Genomic DNA, 27,741 nt, shown 5'->3' with positions numbered 1-27,741 from the left:
GTCTTAAAAACGACAAGTATGTTTACCGTTTTCCAAGCTCTTAACTATCTCAAGTATATGAAATAATGAATATTTTAATATTAAGTGCAACCTGAATTATAACAAATAATTACATTTATATATACAAGTAATTTTCACACAGCCAAATAGGCTTATGATGCACTGTACATTGTGTATCATTATAGACAAGTTTCAAAGGAAATCTGAAAACACAACACAAATCATTATGCAATTATTCAAAAAAAAAAATTAAATAAAATTTAAGTATAAAAGATACTGACACTGAATGACAAGGTATATACTTAGACAAACCTGACGTATACTAAAGTAACTGAATAACATGCCAGATTTGCATGGTATAGTTATGCAACCGAAAAAAAAGTCTCAAACTTTTATTGTGTTGTTATGTTAAGAAGGTCATGTCGATTCGTCTTGTTGCATAAATTGCTTAGGATAGAACTAAATCACACCGTATTGTGTTGTACGAACATATTGAAGACCTGTCAAGCTATTAAAAGTATTATCCCTGTTGTGTTATATTATCTGTTTTAATCACAAGGAAGTCTGATAATCGAGTGTCCCATCGTCTTTGATAACAGGAACAAACGGAAATAAAAATCCAATAAATAATAAGAAAACATGTCTTAATTTCATTGTTAATCCATAACCTGGGTTGTAAAGCGTCAAGAATTACTTCTGCTTTGTGTGTTTATATAGATTCAAATGATGTTATTGTCTTCTATTAGAAATTTAACTGCTTCCCGCTCAAAAGTTCATTCGTTTTTATAGCAGACGAACAAGCAAGTTAACGCCAGAACAATGTTGGTAGTGGTTGTATGGATTGCTTTATTTTCTCTAAGCCATGGTAAGATTTCACGTTTTTTTTAAATCTTTATTTCTATATGCAGAAATATATGGATTACATTAGCTGTAACAGTATTTGACAAAACTTTTAGGAATTTTTGGTCCTCAATTCTCTTCAACTTCGTACTTTATTTGTCATTTTTACATTTTTTAATCGAGCTTCACTGATGAGTCTTTTGTAAGACCATAGATGTATAAGACCATCGATGTATACATCTATGGTAAGACATAACGGGCGTCCTTGGCGCAAATACAAATTTCAATCCTGTTGTCTTTGGTGAGTTTATTTAGATATGTTCATTATTTTCATCATATCAATTATAGGTATGAGTGGTTATAATGTTTCTTGTCATAAATTTATACAATTCGCCTTATTTAATCTTGAAAAACATTTACATCAATATTCAGTGTTGGAACCTTCATATGAAGTTCTCTAAATATAATTTGTTGGACTCAAAATGAGTAAAAAAATTGTGCTGTTTTATCAGAACTAGGGCTTCTAACATTATGATTTTGTATTTTAGTCAATTGTTGAATACATTAAGCTGTAGACAATAGATTCACAAATCTTCCATAACTGCTTTGTTCCATTTTTTTTTTAAATATTAGAAAGTTTTTAAAAAACAACAAAATTTAAAACAATTTTGACAAAACTATTTTTTTAATATACGTTGCAAATATTCATAATAAAACTTAGTAAATATTTGAAAGATTGTAATGTTTAAATAAAGATGCTTCTAAAAGAAAATTGTTTGAAATTTAGAAGAAGAAAAAAATCGTTATGAAAATTGTCTCTCTCTAGTGTGATTTTGAATTTAGAAGAGCTATTAACTTGTAAGTTACGTATATCTAAACTGCTCATAAGCTCGAGTTGAATTTTGCCGTTTTTCAAATATAACTATAGATGAAAGAATTTGCAAAAAAATCCTCCTCTTGCTGTGAAATCCATGTTTTCATTTCATGCAAAAAAAATGTTACTCTGATAGATATTCTCTCTTTGGCTTTGTTTGCCAAAAAACTTTTTTTGTCTTATACTGGGCAATCAGCAAAAAATCGTTTATTTATTAAGCTATGAAGACAATCAACTAATACAGTTCGAAAATTTATTAAAGTTAATATGAGTTAGATCTATTTTACATTTTTCATGTAGCTATAATATATACTACAAACCAAGGGTGTTATCGAAGTCTAATTAAATTGTTTTGTGATTGTGTATTTTAAAAATTCTATGTATCTATGCTTTTTCCCCCTTATACATGTAAGCTCTATAATGGTCTTTGTCCTTTTTTGTGCTATAAAATATGTTCTTGTTCTTGTTCTTACACCACGAAGGGCATTGGTTCGATCGTTTGTATAAATCACACTATGCTTATAATAATATGATAATGCAAAATGCAAACCGATAGCTTTCAATAATTTCGAATTAAAGGAGTCTATCGGGAATGTTCTTTTTTCTAATACAAAAGATGATTAATGCAGGATAACCAACATCTTGGTGTAATAATATTTGGGGGAGTTCACGAAATGTTATGTGTCTAGATATTTATAATTGTTTATTAAAGCTGAAATATTAATATTCAAGAGTGAACTTCTGCTAAAAAATTATGTAAAACAAATACTTTTCTTTTCCGTATATCATATATTTTTTTTAGATCACCTTATTGTATGTCCAAATATCCATTTTCGATTAGTTACGCTGAAAATTAAGAAGAATGAAATATGTGTAGCTTTATAACTACATATATATGAACGTTTGTTCGTTCTATTCGATTTAATTTTATTTGTACAAATCATGGTGATTGTTTGTATGTATAAATGACATGCTGTCCATTAAGGGCCCTTAATTGCAACAATGAATATTTTTATTTTAACTCCTTATTTATTCCGAGACGGAGCCGAGAGTGTCAACGCTTATATAAGAGATAAACATTTTCCTTATCAATTTCGTCTATTCAATGTTTAATTTACATGTTAACAAAATAAAATAATGCGTGTGTCTTTCGTTTGTGTTTAAGGAGGAACAAAAATACCCGAAACCACCAATGTCATCTTTAGTATGATAGAAGGGGACATGAGCTGGAACGAGGCTTCCGTGGAATGCCAAACACGTGGTGGCCGTCTACTTAATATATATGATGAAGTTCGAAAAATTGCAACCTCCTATTATGTTAGACACATGAAAGATTCCAGTTTTTTGTAAGTTTCTTGTTCATAGAATACATAGGATAATTTTTTTGATTTCATGATCACATTTGATAAACTGATTCCAAAAATATGAAACGAGATTCAAGAAACGAAATATGTCAAATCATCCAAGTTCATATTAACAAAATGAATGATACCAGCAATTTTATTCCGCGTTCAAATGTTATCAGCTCTTTACGCTAGAAATAATCAACCAGCCAGCTAACAAACTCAGACCTCTAAACAAATCCATTTAAATCAATGTATATTATATGAATAATGTATATAATATGAATCATAATTACACCTTATGTAAGAATCCGGGGTTTTGATTGGTTAATAGCCAGTGTATTTTTCACCAATTTACTGTTATCAAATGAATATCGTTCATTTTTAACGCCGCCGGGGTATTTGCTAAAAGGATATGCCTTTTTTACCCTCTCTGCCGTGGTATTTTGAACAGATATATCATGTTAAGGAGGGGTATTTGCGAAAAATACCAGTCGAGAGAATATTAAATTTCACGAGCCGTAAGGCGAGGGAAATTCATTCTCAAAACTGGTATTTTTCGCAAATACCCCTCAATAACATGATATATCTGTTTAATTACACCGAATGTTAATGTACTAAAACGCATTGATGATCATGACGTTACAAGCGTCCAGTCGGATGAGTATTTTTTGGTATTTACGCTCGGCATAATCAACCAGCCAGCTAACAAACTCAGACCTCTAAACAAATACATTTAAATCAATGTATATTATATGAATAATGTATATAATATGAATCAATGTATATTGTATGAATCAAAGTATATCATATGAATTAATGTATATCATATGAATTAATGTATATCATATGAATCACAAATAGTATTTCATGAGCAATCACCTACAATTCAGGTCGTCTGCCTTCTGGATAGGATTGCATGATGTAAATGGTAGCAATACAGATGGTATTTTCAAGTGGTCAGACTGCAGCGCCATAACGTCTTCATATTGGTCTACCACACCACAGGCGAACGGTGAATACTGTGTATCTGCCAGCCAATTTGATCTGTCATGGAAAATTCGTCCTTGTACTGACAAACTTCCTGCTGTATGTGAAAATCGTCAACCATGTAAGTTTGACTAAAAAATGCACAACCCGTAACCGAAAAAAAAGATACATTGAGTAAGTCAATATTAAGATAAACAGAGGTGGTATACATATATAGCCAATGAGACAACTCTCCGCGTGAGACCAAATGTCATTATGGTTTACAACAGTCAACTTCATGTCACAGTACAGCCTTCCACAATTAGCAAAACACAAACTGCATAGTAAGCTATAAAAGGCCACGAAATGAAAATTGTAAAATAATTCAAACAAAAAAACGAACGACCTGATTTAAGTGCAAATCAAAACACGAAAAACAAATATGATTTACAACAACGATAGACAACTGAATTACAGGTTTGGGACAAGAATATACAGAATGTGGCAGAGTTCATTGAGTAGTTAAACATATTTACTGGCGCCAAACCTTCTCCCATTCCAAGTTTACATTTAAATGTATACATCCTAAGCCTATCATAGGGCAGGGGCGGATCCAGCCATTTTAAAAAAAGGGGGGGGGGGTCCTAACCCAGGACAAAGGGGGGGGGGGGGGGTTCCAATTACATGTCCCCATTCAAATGCATTGATCGTCCCAAAAAAAACAAGAAAACGTTATTTCGTCGACAAAAGTTTAAAGTAGAACAACTCACTGTTCTACAATACAAAATCAATAACATCAATGACAGTTTAGAATAACACCTAAAATGACTACAATGAATTGGACAAAAACAAAAATTGAAGGCCATGACAACACTACTTATTTCGCAACTTTTGAAGTAAACATACAGACTTACAAAAACTTACTAAAAAGAAATGATCATATCCTTCTGAAAGGTACAAGAAAACGTGTTTATTAACATCAGTCATATGAAGAACGCATACTTGTTGTTGGATTGCTTTTTACCACAGGCACGTGTCTCGGATCCCCCACCCCCTTTATATACCTTAATATAACACTTATATATCAATTTAGATTTTCGACATAACAAGTTTTCTTCTCTTCTATAGTTACGGAATACCATCAACTTTTTGAGGAAGTTACTTTACTTTTACTGGGGTTGACAACCAAGAAATTGGCATATAACGGAATTTCGCGACCGGTTAAATTTATTTTTCTGAGACAAGTGCCCGGCTGTGTTTTTAACTGACTGTCAAATGACGGGAAAACACTACATGAATAGAAAACTATGATAACGACTGTAGTGCAACACTACATGCATAGAAAACTATGATAACGACTGTAGTGCAACACTACATGCATAGAAAAATAACGACTGTACTACTAGTGCAACACTACATGCAAAGAACAATAACGACTGTACTAGTGCAACACTACATGCATAGAAAAATAACGACTGTACTAGTGCAACACTACATGCACAGAAACTTCTGACGATCACATTTGTTCCGGTAGGGTAAACAGATTCTGCACCATATCTGGCATCAGGTTAAAAGATCGTATACCTGTATCTAAATGGTTTTAAAAACATACGCTAGACACTGAAGTAGCACTGATATTCGTTAAGATGCAGCCAGTGGTTGATCCAGACATTTTCAAAAGATAATTAAATATAACAAACAAGATTTTAACTTGTGACATATTCAAATTTTTGTACAACTATGATAAATATATATACATTGTGCCTATATGGGCGGATCCAGTCATTTTCAAGAGGGGTTCCCAATCCAGGAGAAAGGGAGGGGGTTCCAGCCATATTTCCCCATTCATATGCATTGATCGTCCAGAAAAGGGGGTTCTAAACCCTGGAACCCCCTTCTTGGATCCGCCACTGAACACTGTAATCATCCGCGGTTTAAACAAAGATTGCTTGACCAGTGCTCAATTTCAGGTAGCAAATATTAGTTATATTATGATATTTTCAAGTCAAAGTAATAAACAGTAAGTATAAAAATGTATCACCCTAGTACAACAAATACGCATTTTTTATTAAGCAATTCGATGTTTGTTTTCTCTCAATACCTAACACACGGTGCTCATAAAATCATTGAAAAAAACTATAAACTCTGCATGAAATTAACTAATTTCAGTCTGATTCATAATATATATAATACTATCACCTTTGTATGCCCCATTTATGGGCATTATGTTTTCTGGTCTGTGCGTCCGTCCGTCTGTCTCGCTTCAGGTTAAAGTTTTTGTTCGGGGTAGTTTTTGATAAAGTTGAAGTCCAATCAACTTGAAAATTAGTTAACATGTTCCCAGTGATGTGGTCTTTCTAATTTTAATGCCAAAATAGAGATTTTATCATATTTTCAGGGTCCACTGAACATAGAAAATGATAGTGCGGATGGGGAATCCGTGTACTTGGGACACATTCTTGTTTCTTTTATATCCACAGGTTCTTGTAAACTTAGTTTTGATTCTGCCAACTGTGCTGATTTAGAAACCTCTGTCAGCTCAACAAAACTTGGACTATCAGAGGAGGACTGTAAGACTCAGTGTCTGCTGCATGTCCGGTCTAATGAGCAATGCTGGGGTCTGTCTTATGATCCTACCACATCAACTTGTATTCTACATGAAAGACTACAGACAAAAAACACATGCACTCTTCCTCTAAGATATTATAGGAAAGCCTGTTTTTCTTACCGTAAGTGAATACTTTTGATAGTATAAAGTGTTTTTTTTTAATGTATATGATGATATAGATGAGAAATGTATTATGCTAATGACTGTCCGGGAGAGTAAAACAATGAGGTGTATATGTGAGTATGTGAACAACTAGTATCAAGTCTTTATACATCCTTTAATTTTAAATATTTTGGTTTAGAGAGTCCGGGATAAAGGTAAATCAAGAAAATCTATACAGGCCTCTACTTATAGTTATCAAAGGTACGAGAATTATAATTTGATACGCCAGACACACGTTTCGTCTACATACGACTCATCATTGACGCTCATATCAAAATAGTTACTAAGCCAAACATGATATATTTGCATTTTCTAGCATTGAGTCGTCAGCAGGGCCGTAGCGTAATGGAGGCAAATGAGGCAAATGCCTCATTTTTGAAACGAGGACCAAACTTTCGAAGTTTTTGAGAAATTTTTCTCTTTTGATTTTTCGCAGCTTTATCATTGACAAGTTTAAGTTCTCAAAAACTATTAAAAAATACTTCCACAGATGGCCTTTAATTATACATGTAAAAGATTTATAACGAAAGAAAATGGGGATCAATGGGCAATTTTTTTAAGGGATTCAAATGGATGAAAACAGAGGATTCCGAAATTCTGACAAAAATTCCAAAACATGACACACGAACATCCTTAACCAGTTAACACACCATTTCCTTCGAAATATGTCTGTTTGAAGCCAGGTATTTGGAATTTGTTTTTCTATAGAACCATTGAATGATTTTTGTTTTATGTGGCTTTCCCCTTTTTAGCTCACCTGACCCAAAGGGCCAATTGAGCTTTTCCCATCACTTGGCGTCCGTCGTCCGTCGTCGTCGTCCGTCGTCGTTAACTTTTACAAAAATCTTCTCCTCTGAAACTACTGGGCCAAATTTAACCAAACTTGGCCACAATCATCATTGGTGTATCTAGTTTAAACTAGAGGCTCTAAAGAGCCTGTGTCGCTCACCTTGGTCTATGTGAATATTAAACAAAGGAAGCAGATGGATTCATGACAAAATTGTGTTTTGGTGATGGTGATGTGTTTGTACATCTTACTTTACTGAACATTCTTGCTGCTTACAATTATCTCTATCTATAATGAACTTGGCCCAGTAGTTTCAGAGGAGAAGATTTTTGTAAAAGATAACTAAGATTTACGAAAAATGGTTAAAAATTGACTATAAAGGGCAATAACTCCTAAAGGGGTCAACTGACCATTTCGGTCATGTTGACTTATTTGTAGATCTTACTTTGCCGACATTTATTGCTTTTTACAGTTTATCTCTATCTATAAAAATATTCAAGATAATAACCAAAAACAGCAAAATTTCCTTAAAATTACCGATTCAGGGGCAGCAACCCAACAACAGGTTGTCCGATTCATCTGATAGATCTTGACCTGATAAACAATTTTACTTCATGTCAGATTTACTTTTTAAATGTTTTGGTTTTTGAGTTGTATGCCAAAAACTGAATTTTACCCCTATGTTCTATTTTTAGCCGTGGCGGCCATCTTGGTTGGTTGGCCGGGTCACGCCACACATTTTTTTAAACTAGATATCCCACTGATGAGTGTGGCCAAGTTTGGTTTAATTTGGCCCAGTAGTTTCAGAGGAGAAGATTTTTGTAAAAGATGACTAAGATTTACGAACTAGAGGCTCTAAAGAGCCTGTGTCGCTCACCTTGGTCTATGTGACTATTAAACAAAGGAAGCAGATGGATTCATGACAAAATTGTATTTTGGTGATGGTGATGTGTTTGTACATCTTACTTTACTGAACATCCTTGCAGCTTACAATTATCTCTATCTATAATGAACTTGGCCCAGTAGTTTCAGTGGAAAATTTTAGTAAAAATTTACAATTTTATAAAAATTGTTGAAAATTGACTATAAAGGACAATAACTCCTTAGGGGGTCAATTGACCATTTCGGTCATGTTGACTTATTTGTAAATCTTACTTTGCTGAACATTATTGCTGTTTACAGTTTATCTCTATCTATAATAATATTCAAGACAATAACCAAAAACAGCAAAATTTCCTTAAAATTACCAATTCAGGGGCAGCAACCCAACAACGGGTTGTCCGATTCATTTGAAAATTTCGGGGCAGATAGATCTTGACCTGATAAACAATTTAACCCCTGTCAGATTTGCTCTAAACGCTTTGGTTTTTGAGTTATAAGCCAAAAACTGCATTTTACCCCTATGTTCTATTTTTAGCCATGGCGGCCATCTTGGTTGGATGGCCAGGTCATCGGACACATTTTTTAAACTAGATACCCCAAAGATGATTGTGGATAAGTTTGGATTAATTTGGCCCATCAGTTTCAGAGGAGAAGATTTTTGTAAAAGATTACTAAGATTTACGAAAAATGGTTAAAAATTGACTATAAAGGGCAATAACTCCTATATGGGTCAACTGACCATTTCGGTCATGTTGACTTATTTGTAAATCTTACTTTGCTGAACATTATTGCTGTTTACAGTTTATTTCTATCTATAATAATTTTCAAGATAATAACCAAAAACAGTAAAATTTCCTTAAAATTACCAATTCAGGGGCAGCAACCCAACAACGGGTTGTCCGATTTATCTGAAAATTTCAGGGCAGATAGATCTTGACCTGATAAACAATTTGACCTCCGTGTCAGATTTGCTCTAAAGGCTTTGGTTTTTGAGTTATAAGCCAAAAACTGCATTTTTCCCCTATGTTCTATTTTTAGCCATGGCGGCCATCTTGGTTGGATGGCCGGGTCATCAGACACATTTTTTAAACTAGATAACCAAAAGATGATTGTGGATAAGTTTGGATTAATTTGGCCCAGTAGTTTCAGAGGAGAAGATTTTTGTAAAAGATTACTAAGATTTACGAAAAATGGTTAAAAATTGACTATAAAGGGCAATAACTCCTATATTGGTCAACTGACCATTTCGGTCATGTTGACTTATTTGTAAATCTTACTTTGCTGAACATTATTGCTGTTTACAGTTTATTTCTATCTATAATAATTTTCAAGATAATAACCAAAAACAGTAAAATTTCCTTAAAATTACCAATTCAGGGGCAGCAACCCAACAACAGGTTGTCAGATTCATCTGAAAATTTCAGGGTAAATAGATCTTGACCTGATAAACAATTTTACCATTGTCAGATTTGCTCTAAATGCTTTGGTTTTTAAGTTATAAGCAAAAAACTGCATTTTACCCCTATGTTCTATTTTTAGCCGTGGCGGCCATCTTGGTTGGTTGGCCGGGTCACCGGACACATTTTTTAAACTAGATACCCCAAAGATAATTGTGGCCAAGTTTGGATAAATTTGGCCTAGTAGTTTCAGAGGAGAAGATTTTTGTAAAAGATTACTAAGATTTACGAAAAATGGTTAAAAATTGACTATAAAGGGCAATAACTCCTATATGGGTCAACTGACCATTTCGGTCATGTTGACTTATTTGTAGATTTTACTTTGCTGAACATTATTGCTGTTTACAGTTTATCTCTATCTATAATAATATTCAAGATAATAACCATATAACGGCAAAATTTCCTTAAAATTGCCAATTCAGGGGCAGCAACCCAACAACCGGTTGTCCGATTCGTCTGAAATTTCTACCAGTGATTTTTCCTTAAAATTTTGTGTGAAGGTATTTCATGATTTGAGGAACAAAATATGATGAAAAAAATTGGGGGTCACCGACTTACTTTTGTCGCTATAGCAACCTCAGTTTCGTGTTTTCACGAATATTAACATAATATTTGCTTGTTATATAAACTCTCAAAAAAATACTTTATATCAAACCTACAAGCATACTTCTTGTTTCATGTTAAACAGTAGATTTGTATTTATTAAATACAGGTTCAAGAGTTTAAGACTCATATTGTTTTGATCTTTAAAAATATGATTTATTTCATTCCCGCCAAAAATAAAACGTAAAAATGAAAAACGTTTCCAGTATTAAAAAATATCTACCAGTGATTTCTTCATAATAATTTCAAGAAGGAAAGTGCCATGTGCACTCTTCAAAATAAAGCAAAAAAAATTGTATGTCACCTACCTTTCAAAAAAGTTATGAGTAATTTTCATGTTTTTTTCTCGTTCGTGTTGTCTTTCTTCAGAACATTGCTTCTGACGTCATAGTACAAAACTTTGCTTGCTGGCGCACTGTTTGAAAATAACCTTTCACGCCGCTTTTGTTAGGAAAGTCTGTTTTTGTCCTCTGCTCCTCATTAACAATAATAATTGAAAATAAAAAAAAAGAAATGAAAGATTGCACTGGCTAACTACAGAGTATTTGACTATATCAGACCAGATGTGTGTGGGTTTTTTTCGCGTCAATTTCAGAAGTTTGCCGTAACGAACTCATTTGCTACTGTTGACAGACGGACATACAAAAGCATGGACGGACATCTCTATAGCATTATATTTTCCTGACTAAGATGAACGTAAAGAAATTATTCCATCTATTTTGTGAATTCATTATTTCTGAATATTTATCTTTCGTCCCTCTTATTAGATATAAGGAAATTGAAATTATAGGTGTAATATATGAATTAAACAGTTTTTGATTCTAAAACGGTATACATCTATCATAAAATACAATCCCTGTTATTACTACCTCACGTGTTTTGAATAAAATTTCGAAATGTTTTCAATCTTTCCGGTCATAGTCGTAGCTAAATGAAAGGGAGAGATTTTATGTTGGATATTATTCTTGGAACAATTGTTTTTGTCATAAGTTAAATTTACAACAATTAAGTTTTAAACACCGAACGTTTTAATTTTAATTCATATTCGCTGAGTATTAATTTGATTTATATGTTTTGCCTTACATCTAATTTCCTAATGCATGTAGGGTAAAACTTTGGTTGACTTCCTTGCTTTGTTTGTATAAATGTTTATTCAAGCTTTGTAATTAAAATTGACATCTTCATATATAGGTATGTAAATCTGTTATATGATATTTAAATTCAATCTGACATTATCAAAATATAATTATACAAAATATACATACAAAGCAAACAAGCTAACCAAAGTGTTGATCTTCATAAATTAGGAAATTAGCTGTAAGTTTCAGTCAGATCAGCCGACATGTTTATCATTTCTTCTTAAGACAATTTGAAATGAAACAAATGACAAACGGCAATGACCTTTTGTCATAATTTTATTTTTATTATACTGAGATTTTGTCAAACAAGCAGTATAAATAAATTTTAACTTCATTGCAAGATCGGACATTATTTTACGAGAATCATTCAGATATCAGTTACATGCATACGTTGCAAGTATGTCAAAACTTCCAAGAATAATTTTTTATCGGCCTGACCTTCTGAATACTCAATTTTTGAAAGTTTTGAAAAAAAGACATTAAAAAAAGAAGGATCAAATCATACGGAACATGTGTACTAAGTTTTTTTTAAGTTGACAGGACTTCAACTTCATCAAAAACTACCTTGACCAAAAACTTTAACCTGAACCTGGACGGACGGACGAACTAACGGACAAACGGTCGCACAGACCAGAAAACATAAATTGGACATAAAAATAACTCTCACCATTCTAATAACCCCGGTAACCTGTACACAATCGGCGCAAATGAAAGACAAAATCTACCCAAGTGAAAGAATGAAAACAAATGAAATGCAGATCGGCGCAAATATAAGACAAAATCTATACGCATGTGAAAGAATAAATAAATGAGATGCAAAAAGTCGTGATCAAAATTCATATTTTATTATTTTTATTAGAACGAAGGTTAAATATAGTGTAGTATCTTTTGTGTCCATTTGTATTAAATTTCCACAAGATATCAGCGCAACGTTTAATTCCTCTTTTCTTGGGAGACGTATTTTTACGCGTTTACCATGTTGGAATTCGTGAAAAACGCGAAATAGGACGTTATAATTTGACGTTTTGTCATTGCTAGAAACAACGTCATAGAGCTTTTATGTCACTACCAAGTTGCGTTAGTTGATGCGCATAAACAATAGGCTGTTTGGTCTTTAATAAACAATTTAACCCCATGTCAGATTTGCTCTAAATGGTTCGGTTTCAGAGTTATAAGCCAAAAACTGCATTTTACCCCTATGTTCTATTTTTAGCCATGGCGGCCATCTTGGTTGGTTGGCCGGGTAACCGAACACATTTTTTAAACTAGATACCCCAATGATGATTGTGGCCTAGTTTGGTTAAATTTGGCCCAGTAGTTTCAGAGGAGAAGATTTTTGTAAAAGTTAACGACGACGGACGACGGACGACGCCGGACGACGGACGACGCCGGACGACGGACGCCGGACGCCAAGTGATGAGAAAAGCTCGCTTGGCCCTTCGGGCCAGGTGAGCTAAAAATGGTTAAAAATTGACTATAAAGGGCAATAACTCCTAAAGGGGTCAACTGACCATTTCAGACCATTTCAGTCATGTTGACTTATTTGTAAATCTTACTTTGCTGAACATTATTGCTGTTTACAGTTTATCTCTATCTATAATAATATTCAAGATAATAACCAAAAACAGCAAAATTTCCTTAAAATTACCATTTCAGGGGCAGCAACCCAACAACGAAATGTCCGATTCATCTGAAAATTTCAGGGCAGATAGATCTTCACCTGATGAACAATATTAAATCGTGTCAGATTGCTCTAAATGCTTTGGTTTTTGAGTTATAAGCCAAAAACTGAATTTTACCTCTATGTTCTATTTTTAGCTGTGGCGGCCATCTTGGTTGGTTGGCCGGGTCACGCCTCACATTTTTTAAACTATCTATCCCAATGATGATTGTGGCCAAGTTTGGTTTAATTTGGCCCAGTAGTTTCAGAGGACAAGATTTTTGTAAAAGATTACTAAGATTTACGAAAAATGGTTAAAAATTGACTATAAAGGGCAATAACTCCTAAAGGGGTCAACTGACCATTTCGGTCATGTTGACTTATTTGTAAATCTTAATTTGCTGAACATTATTGCTGTTTACAGTTTATCTCTATCTATAATAATATTCAAGATAATAACTAAAAACAGCAAAATTTCCTTAAAATTACCATTTCAGGGGCAGCAACCCTACAACGAAATGTCCGATTCATCTGAAAATTTGAGGGCAGATAGATCTTGACCTGATAAACAATTTTACCCATTGTCAGATTTGCTCTAAATGCTTTGGTTTTTGAGTTATAAGCCAAAAACTGGATTTTACCCCTATGTTCTATTTTTAGCCATGGCGGCCATCTTGGTTGGTTGGCGGGGTCACGCCACACATTTTTTAAACTAGATACCCCAATGATGATTGTGGCCAAGTTTGGTTTAATTTGGCCCAGTAGTTTCAGAGGAGAAGATTTTTGTAAAAGTTAACGACGACGGACGACGACGACGACGGACGACGACGACGACGGACAACGACGACGACGACGGACAACGACGACGACGACGGACAACGACGACGACGACGGACGACGGACGCCAAGTGATGGGAAAAGCTCACTTGGCCTTTCGGGCCAGGTGAGCTAAAAATGTGTGGTGTGGCGTGACCCCGCCAACCAACCAAGATGGCTGCCATGGCTAAAAATAGAACATAGGGGTAAAATGCAGTTTTTGGCTTATAACTCAAAAACCAAAGCATTTAGAGCAAATCTGACATAAAATATGGAATAAAATTAATTATCAGGTAAAGATCTATCTGCCCTGAAATTTTTAGACAAATCGGACAACTTGTTGTTGGGTTGCTGCCCCCGAAATTAGTAATTTTAAGGAAATTTTGCAGATTTTGGTTATCTTGAATATTATTATAGATAGAGATAAACTGTAAACAGCAATAATGTTCAGCAAAATAAGATCTACAAATAAGTCAACAAGACCAAAATTGTCAATTGACCCCTTAAGGAGTTATTGCTCTTTATAGTCAATTGTTAACAATTTTCATAAATTTTTAGGAAATATTTTCCACTGTAATTACTGGGTCAAGTTCATTATAGATAGAGATAATTGTAGCAACAAGAATATTCAGTAAAGAAAGATCTACAAACACATCATCATCACCAAAACTCAATTTTGTCATGAATTTATCTGTGTTTATTGTTAATATGCACATAGACCAAGGTGAGCGACACAGGCTCTTGAGAGCCTCTAGTTGAATTTGCCATGGAGTTCGGTATTTTTGTTATATTTTTTTATAGCTGAATATAGGTTAATAAATACTGGGTCAATATTGAAGCTTTTACAGTGACCTTTAGTTACTAGTACAACACATCATTTGATGGATAGTTATTCATTGGCATTCATACCACATTTCCTTGTTTTCATGTACTAGTCAAAATGGTAACAATTTTTTTTTTTTTTTAGAAAAGTAAATTATTCATAAATGTAAATCTTTTAAAGAAATAAAATCATTTTTTAAAATAAATGATGAATAAGATAAATATATTTGATTCCTTTTAACAGGTGCCGATCCTCTCTCACGTAAAAACACAACTTACACCAACACTGATGTGAACCCAGAATCTGTGTGTACCACAGGTGATGACCCGATTGAACCTAGCATTGATTGTAATTACACACTGTCGGTGGACATTACACCTCCACCCTGTTCCTGTCCTAAATGTGGATCAGAGGTTTCTGGTTTACCTGAATTTTGGGGTAACAGTACACTACAAGAACAAATTGATTGGCTTGTAACAAGCCTGAAAGTAGATAAAACTAATACTTCTATCATGCGCCGTAGGAAATACAGTGCTACTGATTCTCGTATGACAGCAGCCAGTATTGGCTATGCAGGAGCTGCCATTTTAATATTGGTTGTTAGCGGTATTGTTATTTTAGATATGAACAGACTATGGAGAGACATCAAACAGGCATTTAAAGGAGTACACATGTACATATTAAATAAAAAATGATTCCATTTGATGGGTTGAAAACCAAGGTTTATTCAAGATATAAATGTATAAAGCTTGAAGACACATTACAAAACCTTCCAAACTTATGATTTCCATTTTAAATACATGTACATGTATATTTAAATTTTGTATTGAAATTTTCATGGTTTTATTGATTTGTGTCCTTTGTTTAAAAGTTGTGTAGTTGCACTAGATTTTCGTCATATATGTTTCCAAATACATATAACTTTCAAACTTCTGAATTGTGAAGTTGACCTTTCAACAGTAATATGTGTTTTATGCTCCAGTGATCAGATCAAAGACTTGAGTGGTAGATCAAGAGGTAAAGGGGATTTTAACTTCCTATTACTGTGGATTCATTAATTTTTTGTGGATTCCAATTTTCATGGATTAACGAAAGTTCGTATATTTTTTGTATTCGATTTCTTGGATTTGTTAGGGTCTGCATACAAGCCTATAGAAAATCTGTACTTGATTATTTAAATTCATCATTCACCTGTAACCACAAAATCAACAAAAATTGGTATCCAACGAATAATAATGAACCCACAGTAATACATTTCTGTTTAAACAACCCTGATCATATACAGATGTTTCTATCCTTGAAGATAATTACTTTTCATGAACAATATATAAATATGTAGATGTTTTTTCAAACAGAAATGCTATCTTATGTATTTTATTTTTTTATTTATAATTTTAAAACAAAATTTTATGTACCCAGTTTTGAAAAAGCCACATTTTGAATAATTTAATAGATATTCCACTATTAAATGTTATGAGATTTCTTAGAAATAAATGTTTTGATGTGCAAACAGTTCATTTTCTTCCAACAAATCATAACTTTTTCTGGTTTCTAGCTGTGTCTGAATGATACTTGGAGAGTACACATGCTATATGTAAGAACCTGGTAACACATAATTAAATGAGGTCATCTATTAATGTTTTTAAACTCAACAAAGTCTACATTCATATTACTGTAAATTATCATTGGCACTTGTTGAAAAGTTTTGAAGATGCCCTTGACTCAATGGTATCACTCTCCTAAATAGAACTGGTACATCTATGGGTTGTGCAGCATCTATTTGCAGTAGTGTTTTTAAACTCAGCAAAAATCTACATTTAAATCACTGTAGATCAGGCGCGGATCCAGAGGGGGGGTTCCGGGTGTTGGAACCCCCCCTTTTTTTTGGACGATCAATGCATTTGAATGCGGACATGTAATTGAAACCCCCCTTTTTAAAATGGCTGGATCCGCCCCTGCTGTAGATTATCATTGGTATTGGTAAGCTACTCTTATTTTTAATGTTATCTCTCTCCTAAATAGATCTGGTACACCTCCGAGTTGTCTATGGTGGTTGGATTTATATATAGATATTATCGATCTGTAATCAAGTTGTTGGCATCTTGACTGTAATTGGCTGTAAAAAAAGAGAAGAGAGTAACTTACAAATAAAAGAAACAACAAAAAAACACATGCAAAACACATAATTCATTTCAAAATCTATTTAATGTTTAAGGGAAATAACTCTTTGTATGAAACAGCAAGCTATTAGATTGAGTTAACAGTGTTCTCCCCAGAAATTTTGGATAGCATCACATTTTGCGTAAAAAAAATTAACTGTATTTTTTTTTTAATGTCATTTGTCGCGTTGCGTTAATGCTCTATTCCCTTTTTATGTGTTAGTTTATATTGTTCAATTCATAACTGAGAATACAATTATATTATAACCACAAAAACAGTTGTATTCAATTTATGTTTTCTTTATTCATTTATAGTTACAGAATTATTGTTTTCCTCTTGTGCTAAATACAAATAAATATGTGGTTTCAGTTACCCAAGAATAAGTCAAATGAATGAATGGTTCATTATAGTGCAACCTGTATATATACAAAACTAAATATCTAGTACACAAAATTAACTATTTTTATATTATATTAAGTAAAGATAAAGCAGCAAAAGTAGAAAAAAAAAATCAATTTAAAAACTTTTTTTTATCATGTTTATGAAATTCATTGTTTCATGGCACTCAATGAATTAGTCCCAGTTGTTTCATATCTTTACAGTAAAATGATATGTATTTTTAACAAAGTTATCTAACAAATAGTCTGTTAATGCGTAGTTTTCTCTCTTGGTATATTTTTACTGTCTACTGTCCATCTGTTGTCATTATTGTGAAAATGACTGAGATGATACAGGTGAAAATCTTACTGGCATTCAAAATAAATGGGTAAGATCACTTAAGGATGTACTAAGGTGATCTTAGATGAAATAAAATAAATCAAGAACTCAAAATTGATACTATAAGCTGGAAGAGTATTAGTTAAAGGGATAATTCACGATTTTTTACTTATCAGCTAATTATGTCCATAATACCATAAAAAACATATTCACCAAGTTTTATCTGGATATGAACAGCAATAAAGGAGAAAATTAAGAATTAATAATTTTATTTCTTCGAACTTCCTGACTTATGTGACGTAGTTTAAGTCTTTAAGCATGCCGGGAGTGGAACTAATCTCATTTTAAATCTTAATCGTTAATCATCATATAACGCTATTTAAAGCGCATAGACGACGTTTGGTGTAGCTATTAACCAACTTATAATTAAGATGGAACAGCGCTCAGCTTTAAAGTAGAATGTACGATTTATATTTTAATATTTTCTGAAATGATTATAGTGATACAAGTAAATCATATAAAATATTTTTTTATGATTTTTTTTTCCGACGGATATTTTGAACTAACATGTATAGCTGGTTGTGTTTTAAAAATGCATGTTTGTACTTTTTACCTTTTACGTCAGGCTAGTAAATATGTGCTGCTAGTCCATTTGTAGTGTGCAAATACGGCCCCGCAAATACAATGTGTATTGTACTTTGACACATAGTGACTACCTGTTGAATGCGTGGTTAAATTCAAGTTAATTAAAAGATTAGCATTTTGTATCTTTTGATCTTTACTCAGTCAATTTAAGCCGTCACGGTTCACTCTTCTAGGTGTGAACAACATTTCGTATGAATGATAAACGGGGGAATCTTAATATTTTCCATGAGCTCAGTTTAATTAAATATATTATTGACGCTGAATATTTTTTTGTTAAAAAAAAAATAATACTGAATTAATTTAATTGAATAAATTTATGAATAACGAAGTCCTTATAAACACGAGTAAATGAATTAAAAAATTCTAAGAATTCTGAATTTTTGAAATAGATAGTAATTACCAATTGCAGTTATATAAGTGGGTTGTTCAAAGCGATCTTTTTTTTTTTTTTTTTAAATATTCAGGAAGTAATGTCCTTATCAAAATTCTCACCACGTACTAATTCTTCAGCTATTTGAACGAAAATATCAAAAATGTTGACAGAAAATTTAAAGATCAACTTTGTCTTACTGGAAGGGAGGGAGAGCTCCAGACGTACTTATTAACATACAAAGCAGGCTTATGGCTTATCGTCAGTTTGTGTGCTGGGTCAGGAAAGGTCAACCACTTGGCAAGAAACACAGAATAATACTACCGGCTTGTGTAGTAAACATAATTAGAAAAGAGTTTCCATCGTTGGATGGGGTATACGAATGATTCAAAGAATGTGAAAGTGACACTTCAGACTGAATAGTTCTAAAATCATTTAAACGATTTACCAATACAATTTTTCACCGAATGTTTCAGATTCATTTCATTATTTGTGTATTAATAAACCTATTTAAGAATTATTTCACTTTGAGGTCTAATTTTATAGATTGCATGTTGTATTAACATGAAGGTTTGGTCTACCACAGTACCACGGAGCGTTGATATGATTTGACCCGAGATCCTCCCGAGATGTAGTTGGGGTTCTTGTTGTGCGACCTAAACCAGTTTTTTATGTGTTTTTTATCTCTTTGTTTGTCTTTCGATCGTTTATTGGTTATTTTTTGCTATGACGTTGTCAGTGTGTTTTTTAATACTGAATATGACTATCCGTATTGGTACCTTCTGTCTTTTTACAAACAAGACCATGAAACTGAATATTCGAAATGTATCATGCTACTACAAAAGAAAAAGCACTGATGGATTGTCCTAGAAGTATATTTTATGAGAATAATAATGGTCTATAAGCAGTTACATTAATTTCATATTTGAAGCGGTGCATTTTTTAAAATTTAATTTGACTTTTACCAAGAAATGCATTGTAGCAAAGGGGTAGAGTAATTGTGGTCTGGTGTCAGATACTCGAAAATAATGGAATTTAACAGAAAAGGAAACAAATAACGGACTTTGGCAAAAAGGTAGAGGGCTTTTGATACCTTTTCTCCAGACATAAAATCTTTTACAATAAATCATCCTAAAACAGCTTAAAAGCTTGAAATGCCAGCGATTTCGCGGGAGTGTTTTAGTGTTCTCAAAATCTTATATTGATAAAAATGACACTTCTTTAAATAATTGAATGTACATGTACAGTAAACAGACAAATGATTACCACACGTTCTAGAGACATGCCACGAACTAAGTAACATCTTCGTGTCATAATTGCGCATGCTTGTCTCTTCACATACAAGTAAACGCAAATTTTCTAATAGGCAAAATATTTCGTAAATGCGCCCGCTCATATCGGAAATAGGACAAGAAAGTATGAAAGTAATCTCTCGGTTAAATTCTCTAGAATTTACTCCAAACAATGTTGTAAAATGATGCAGTATGGTTTTTTTTCTTAAATTATTCATCACAACTCTAGACCGCATAACGTAAATTAAACATTTGCTAAGCAAATAAAACAAGCTGACAAAACATTATGTAAGCTATTGTGTACAAAAGCATTGGCGGATCCAGGGGGAGTGGTTCCGGGTGTTGGAACCCCGTTTTTTTTTTGCCGATCAATGCATTTGAAGTGGGACATATAGTTGGAACCCCCCTTTTTTAATATGGCTGGATCCGCCCCTGAAAAGTAGAATTGAAATTTGAAAAAAAAAATCATTTTACATGGTACAGTACCAGATAATCTTCTACACATGAATTTTGAAACAGAAGTCAAAATTAATAATTTACGGTCTTATTATTTCTGTCTTTGCACATGTCAGAATCAATCAGCCTGTAGATATAAATTTTAAACTCTTAATTTCATGTTTGGACGGCTTTGTGTATTTCAATCAGGTTAGGGACATACATTGTTAACAGGATGTATAATACACCTGACAGCATTTTCGATGGCACTTTTACCTGTGCACACCTAGGTCAAACAGCTGGGAAGCGATGCATGTACCTGAATTGCGTAATGTCACCAGTTTATTAGCCCGCAGGAAGTCACTAGAATACCTGAATGTGACACTATTACATGACCTCTGGCAATATTCAAAAGATCGTCGGTTTTCATATTAGAAGTACCCGAAATGAATAAAATCTATTACATATAAAAGGTGGGTTTTTTTGGCAAGCATTTCGAAAAGTCTAAAGCCGCTACAGATACCTTTTAATCTCATTGAGAATATATTTATGCTTTTACAACTTCCAAATTAGTGTCCGCCCCACTAGATGTATTCCTATCTATTATCTTGTTATCATAAATTTAGAAAGAAAAAATACTCCTACTACGATTGACCATAAATCATTACAAACTTCGATAGCCTAGCTGTCGACATTTTATATCCCGAAACTGCTCAGCCTTAACTTGTAGGACTACGCAACTGCGTTGACCTAGTAGACAGCTATAAAGTATAACAAGGGGGCGGTAAGATCTATTAAGTTTCCACACGAATCGGGGAAGACATATGCTCCCATCTACCTATCACCTCTTCAACCTTTTATATGGCACAATATGGAAAAGGAAGGGGGGGGGGGGTTAAACAGCATCTGTAATTATACTACATGTAAATAAATAAAGTCTTATTTTTAAACCATTATTATATTAAACAAATGACCCTTTAAATGTTTTACGTAATTTTTTATGTATACATAAGTTTTTTTGCACCTAAAAAATATATACTTCATTGAACTTGTGAATTTACGACAGAAAGACACAGAACAAAACGTCATAATTCAGTTTCGAGTTTATTTTTCTTGAAACGAGAAAACGTAAATTAATTAATTCTTTTTTTGGTTTGTTCTTGAAATATTATTTTAAAGCAAGTTTTAAACAGAATTTATTAAATAAATATCAATTACATCAAATAATTGTTATAAAATCAAAATGCTGAAGTGGCTAGGTACCTTAAATGGCTTCATTGTCCCTAGAAATATATATCCTTTGCATGATTGAAATCAAATATCTTTTTATTTTTAAGGCTTGTAAACAAGTTCATAAACTTAAAATGTAATAAATGTAATAAATAATATAATATTTGAAGATGTTTTTCCTGTATATATTCAACAATTTTTTTGTCTGTGACTTTTTATCCGTGTACTAAACTTCTACTTGTAAACAACAAAATCTGTTACTAATGCATGAATGCAGAAATACTGAACTATATTAATCTGACAATTTCCTTTCAACCAGGCTTGGAACGAAATAGCAATAAAAACATTCATGAGAAAAAAATCATAATTACTATCAAATTTCCATCGAAACAAGATGCTTCAAAATGGTCTGCACACACTTTCTTGAACTTGTTGTGAGTTGGTTGGTGTTATGTTAAGGTTAATCATCCACATCTGGTCCAACTCTTTCTTTTTTGCAGGATCTTGGAAAGTGTGTAAGCTTATGCCATGTGAATTTCGAGTTGAACATCCGTACGCTTGACAAGTCATTTTGATACTGAATATACGATATGCCATGCTTGTTTTTTAGTTTTGTGGTATTTAGATATTTTATTCAAATATACTCATCACGTGACAATTTGTATCGGAGATGCCGTCAAAATGGCGATAAGTCGAGAAGTGATAGTGGGATTTTAATTTTTACTTTAATCACTTATCTAGAAGAATTGAACAATAATTTTAATGAATATATGATTATTTATATCAAATAAACATAATATGAAATTTTCATTTTTTTGCGAAGTTTCCCTTTAAGGATCAAAATAAGCTAAAAATATTGATAGGTCATGGAGCTCCTTTTTGAGATATTTGATTTATAAAATATGACGGGAAAAGGCTGACTGACTTTTACCTTATATTCGCATTGGTCTCATTTTGGTCTCAAATCAAAAGAAAGAATCAAAGAGCTGAAGAGCTCTGAGGGAAAAGACGTCCATTGTTTCTATTTTTTGGGGGGTATCTTTTGATACTCTACATACAAAGAATGATCAAAAGAACAGCTAGAACATATAGAAAGGTTGACAATAATGAAACTAATTGTTGTTTATTGTTATTTCATTTCTTTAGTCAAGAATTCATCATAGAAACAATGTGGACCAATGAGATCTGCACCTTCTAAATCAAAACATTTGATTAAAGTTGGTAGTTAATTATCTAAAATTCAATTGAATTTAACAACTTCTACAATATATTTTAGAATTTTAATTATGTACCACTGAACGGCAGGCTAAGACCATTCTCAATTTTTTGTGACAGTACTCTCAAGATTTTTTTTTTTTTTCTCAAGAAAGTGAGGACTGAAAAATCTATTCAGTTTAAATTTTCAATTGATAAAGTTCCCAGTTACAACTCTCATCACAGGGATACATGTACTTATAAAATCTAATATGATTGATATAAGCTGTGTGAAGTTTGTTTCCAGATCCTACATTTCTGATATTTCTGTAAAATTCATGAATAAATAGCTTTAAACTACAAAAAGCAACATTTAAAAAAAAATAACTTTCATTTTAGTGTGTAATTACTTATCAATTGAGATGCTCCTGAATAGGAAAGAGATTCTAAAAACATAACTTTACAGAAAGAATGAAAACTGCCGTTTCTCTCCCCAATCTCATGTATCCCCATTGACATTGTTTACCGCGAAAGTTGACCTATAAATTATAGCCTCAGATTAAAGCATTGCATGTTGGTGTGTGAATCATCTACACTACAGCAAACATCATTAGGTTTACCGGTATATTAAACAAATACGGATTTTAAATTAGTATACAAATACTGTGAATGCTTTTTATAATGAATAAAGGATATCCCTGTGTAGTGTGGCATTCCAACAATGACGTCACTAGGTTAGATATATTTAGAATATTTCGTTATACTGATTTTTCCGGACTGTAAAAGAAACGTATATAGTGTAAGGGAAAGCTCAATATATGATAATTTCACGAGAAACAGAAGGGAAATGTGCAAAAAAGTGTTTAAAAACAATCTGTTCTCCTTGTCTTCAATTTCAGTATAACATTTTGAGGGGGTTTCCAAACTATTAAAACAAAATGATTGACGTGAGGGCATGGAACTCTGGCCAACCACATTCGGGAATTAACTGTCTTTCCCAAAAAACAAGAATCTGCTTAAATTTTGTCAAATGATTTTTTATGAGCTATTTAGTCTTTTATTAAAAGACAAATAGGTGTTATGGGGCAAAATATTTTACCTTGTATAGTATTGAAAAACACCAAGGATTTCGAACATCTGACACGTATTCCAAAACCTCACCTAAGTACATTCTTAAAGACAGCGTCAGTTATTTTACTCAGGTCACTCTCTGTAGGTAACAGTACATAAATATTTGTGTATTGTTAGATAGTGATGTAAAAAAACAAATTATTTTCTACAGTGAACAAATGTATTTAAAACAGCAAATATTTTAAATTGGCATCATGTCTATAAAAACAAACAATAAGTTACCTTGCTGCAATATGGGCATTCACCAAAAACTGTATTAAAACTTTGTCTACAGCCAGATGACCTTAACCACTGAAATAAAAATTCAAAGCATGAAAGGAAAACGAATAAACATAAAATACAGTGTAGAAAAAACTTTTAAGAGTTTCATTAACTACAGAAACAATTTGAGAACACAATATGACAAAAAACTATGTAAAATAATAAATTCAACAACAATATTTGAAGCCACTGGTAAAAGATAACGAACTGATTAACCAAACGTGTGGTATCTGTATGAGGGCAAGCTGTTTATGCAGTCTACAGCTAGCTACACTAACAAAATTTATTGTCTTATGAGATTTTGAGACCTGTTTAATGACAAGACAAATGTATGGTTCAACTAGTATGTTGCTCTATAACAATTTACTTATCAGTTTATAGTTTTGGGCAGCATACTGTATATTCATTACCATTAGTTAGTTAGAGACCAATTTTCGTAGGTTTTTTGGTACAAGTGAACCACAAATTTGAATGTTCACCAAACATTTTTTCATAAGCTTTGTATGCAGAGAATGTGTAATCCACAAAATCAAATATCCACAAGAATGCAATCCACAGTATTTCTGTGCATCAATGTGGATATATTAATAGTACATTGTCAGAACAATTTTAATACAGTACAAAGTTGTACTTTTTTCTGGAACACAACAAATGTAATCTAGCATTTAGTTGTATATTACCTCATACAAACAGGAATGATGGTAGGCCTGTCCACATCTACTGTCGTTACATACTTCATTGGGTAATTCTGTCTCCAGTTTATATGAATAACAAATCCCACATTCCATACTGAACTCCTGAAAATATATATAAACTTGATATAAACCATGATCTAATTAGTAGTCAAAGTATTCATTGTGTAAAAATATGATCTGAAGGAGTCTTTTGATGGTGGTTGGTGTGGTCTGTTGCATTGTCCAGTATTTTTGGTGATTGGTGATATCCTATTATGATTTATTTGTTTTATGGTTGTATCTTTGTATTGTTTTCCTTTTATGTTGCTTACTAATCTTTGAAAGTCTCTATTGAATTTATTCAAATTTTGTCTATATCTTAATACCAAGAATTTGATCTTTGCTACAGACATAGGTCTTTTGTTTGGTACTTTGCATTCATCTTTTGAAGTGATCATAATTTAGATAAAGTTGTTGAAAGTTTAGAAACTGATAGTTTAAATCTAATAAACTGGTTTTCTATAAATTTAATGAAGGCTAATCCTGACAAATTCCAGGCTATAGCCATTGGGAAAAAAACAAATAAACATAATTTGATATTTAATTGATATGGAAATAAAATTTCTTGTGAAGAAAATGTTAAACTTCTTGGAATAACTATAGATTCGGACTTAAATTTTAACAATCATATTTCTGAAATATGTAAAAAGGCATCAAGACAATTAAATATTCTAAAACGTATGGGTAAATATTTAAACAGGCTAGGTAGGTTAACAGCATACTACTCATTCATACTTTCGAACTTTAACTATGTCCAGTAATTTGGCACTACTGAAGTGAAAAAAAATTCTTTTAAAATGGAAAAAATTCAAGAAAGAGCTCTAAGATTCATTTATGAAGATTATGATATTCCTTACGAAAAATTGCTAAAAAAATCTAAATTACCATCTTTAAAAATAAGAAGAATAAAAACAATTGCAATAGAAACATTTAAAATAATTCACCAAAAAAGTCCGAGCTACCTTCATGATTTGATTGATATAAAAATTAACAAGTATGATTTAAGATCACAGGAAACAGCAGTACTCCCAAGAGTTCGAACTACTAAATATGGCTTAAGATCATTTCGCTATAATGCTGCACAAATCTGGAATGAGCTACCGAACCATTGTCGAGTGGAAACATCTTTCGACCAATTCAAAAAATTGGTACAAACATGGGATCCAAGTAGCAGCTCATGCCAGTGCAGTGCATGCATATAGTGTTTATGCCTGTTTTATTTTACTTTTATTTTCTGTGTGACTATTTGATTTGTGCAATCTTATTATTAACTTGTGCTATGTTTTAAGTGTACTATATGCTTTTAACTTATATATGTCATTATGGTATCTTACTATGCATTATATGTTTAAAATTGTGTTGTTTTCATGACTTTTGTATGTGTGTATTGTATTGTGTGTGTGAGTATTGTATTTTGTTATTAAGTCGATTTGAAAAGCTCACTAGAGCTTGTGTTATGTAGTTTATTGAATATCGACTCTAAATAAAACTTTGAATTGAATTGAATTGAATTTTCTGGTTCCATTAATATGTTGCATTGTTGTTTCATGGATGTATACTTTACATCTCGTTTATGCATAGCTTTCCTTGTCTTATTTTCACCCACTATATGAATATACTGTATAGTGGGTTATTTTCGCAGGTGTAAAATTTCGCAATTAACCTTGAATAAGGTATACGAAATATTTTGGCAGTTATTATTTTGGTGCATTCAAAACTTTCATCCATACCTTTGCATGCACACTTTTAAATTGGCGGAATTTATTTTGTCAATTTTGTTCTATCCGCGAAAATAAGCTTAAGTTTACACCAGCAAAAATAGCCCGCCATACGGTAATTATATTTAATGATACAAAGATTGATTGAATGATTTTTGTTTATTAGGAAACAAAAGACTAGAGAAAAATGTTTCTATAAAAAGTAATGAGAAGGGACCATGCAAGATTCACATATAAAATATCACATTACAGCTTTTTCAAAGACTAGCATGCAATGAAAAAAAAATATACAGTAATAATATATACGAAACTTTGTACCTCTTTCTTTGATGTTGTAGGAGTAGGGAAGGTCACATCTAATAAACTCTGTAGATTCTCCAGTAGATTTCCTTCTGGATCCCTGTAAACAGTATTCACCAAATTTGTTAAATATAAATTCACAGGTAAATACAGCATTACAGGTCTTAAATAAAATTTTCCACAATTTCTTATATTTCTTGAAGTTCCTGTGCTGTTGAGGGATTTTTATGCAAACTTAACTGAGATAGGAAATATGGCATATTCTAAAGTTCATCTTTGAAAGCTAATGGTTATGATTCATTCCCCTCCTCTCCACCCTAGGTAGATTGAGATAGAATTTCAGAGACACAAAGTTAAGATTTCTATTTTCTATTTTTTTTATCCATTTCTGAAAACTAATACCTTAATACATTGTAGCTGTAAAATTAGGGACATAACATAACTTTCACCTTTCAATGTTTTATTGTATCAATAATGCCACGTTTATGATTTGATTTGATTTTTGGTATTTTTGCACCACTTTTAAGCACCGCATTTAGGCTATTTTGTGGCATCCAGTTTTTATTGGTGGAGGAAGCTGGAGTGCCCAGA

At 32.5% G+C, this 27,741-nt stretch overlaps 2 protein-coding genes across 3 annotated transcripts in view; one reads left to right on the top strand and one right to left on the bottom strand.

Moving 5' to 3' along the window:
* The first annotated feature begins 589 nt into the window (after positions 1 to 589).
* LOC139516474 (uncharacterized) lies at positions 590 to 16,473 on the top strand. The gene is made up of 5 exons (XM_071306613.1): positions 590 to 865; positions 2,880 to 3,060; positions 3,951 to 4,168; positions 6,507 to 6,755; positions 15,207 to 16,473. Exons 1-5 carry the CDS (start codon positions 820 to 822, stop codon positions 15,656 to 15,658), a joined length of 1,146 nt encoding a protein of 381 aa, XP_071162714.1. The 5' UTR covers positions 590 to 819; the 3' UTR covers positions 15,659 to 16,473.
* The window catches only part of LOC139516475 (E3 ubiquitin-protein ligase FANCL-like), a 24,071-nt gene continuing 12,654 nt past the window's right edge, over positions 16,325 to 27,741 (bottom strand). Inside the window, exons 10-14 of one of the 2 annotated variants that reach the window (XR_011662971.1) lie at positions 27,169 to 27,250; positions 25,079 to 25,195; positions 24,360 to 24,428; positions 16,953 to 17,079; positions 16,325 to 16,774 (exon numbers count right to left, since the gene is read on the bottom strand). Coding sequence is in view for 1 of the 2 variants with exons in the window: in XM_071306615.1 (XP_071162716.1) it covers positions 17,050 to 17,079; positions 24,360 to 24,428; positions 25,079 to 25,195; positions 27,169 to 27,250 (298 nt within the window). In the remaining variant the exon portion in view is untranslated. Of the gene's footprint in view, positions 17,080 to 24,359; positions 24,429 to 25,078; positions 25,196 to 27,168; positions 27,251 to 27,741 lie in introns of both variants that reach the window. The other variant, XM_071306615.1, reaches the window with a different exon arrangement.

Source organism: Mytilus edulis, chromosome 3 (genome assembly GCF_963676685.1).
Source record: "Mytilus edulis chromosome 3, xbMytEdul2.2, whole genome shotgun sequence".
Taxonomy (NCBI): domain Eukaryota; kingdom Metazoa; phylum Mollusca; class Bivalvia; order Mytilida; family Mytilidae; genus Mytilus; species Mytilus edulis.
This window is presented reverse-complemented; position numbering and strand designations above follow the sequence as displayed.

Excerpts from the sequence above, each read along its gene's own strand:
- LOC139516474 (XM_071306613.1), top strand. The coding sequence starts at position 820 with ATGTTGGTAGTGGTTGTATGGATTGCTTTATTTTCTCTAAGCCATG. Across the intron at positions 866-2,879 it reads TTTATTTTCTCTAAGCCATG|GAGGAACAAAAATACCCGAA; the intron begins GTAAGATTTCAC and ends TTTGTGTTTAAG. Across the intron at positions 3,061-3,950 it reads ATGAAAGATTCCAGTTTTTT|GTCGTCTGCCTTCTGGATAG; the intron begins GTAAGTTTCTTG and ends CCTACAATTCAG.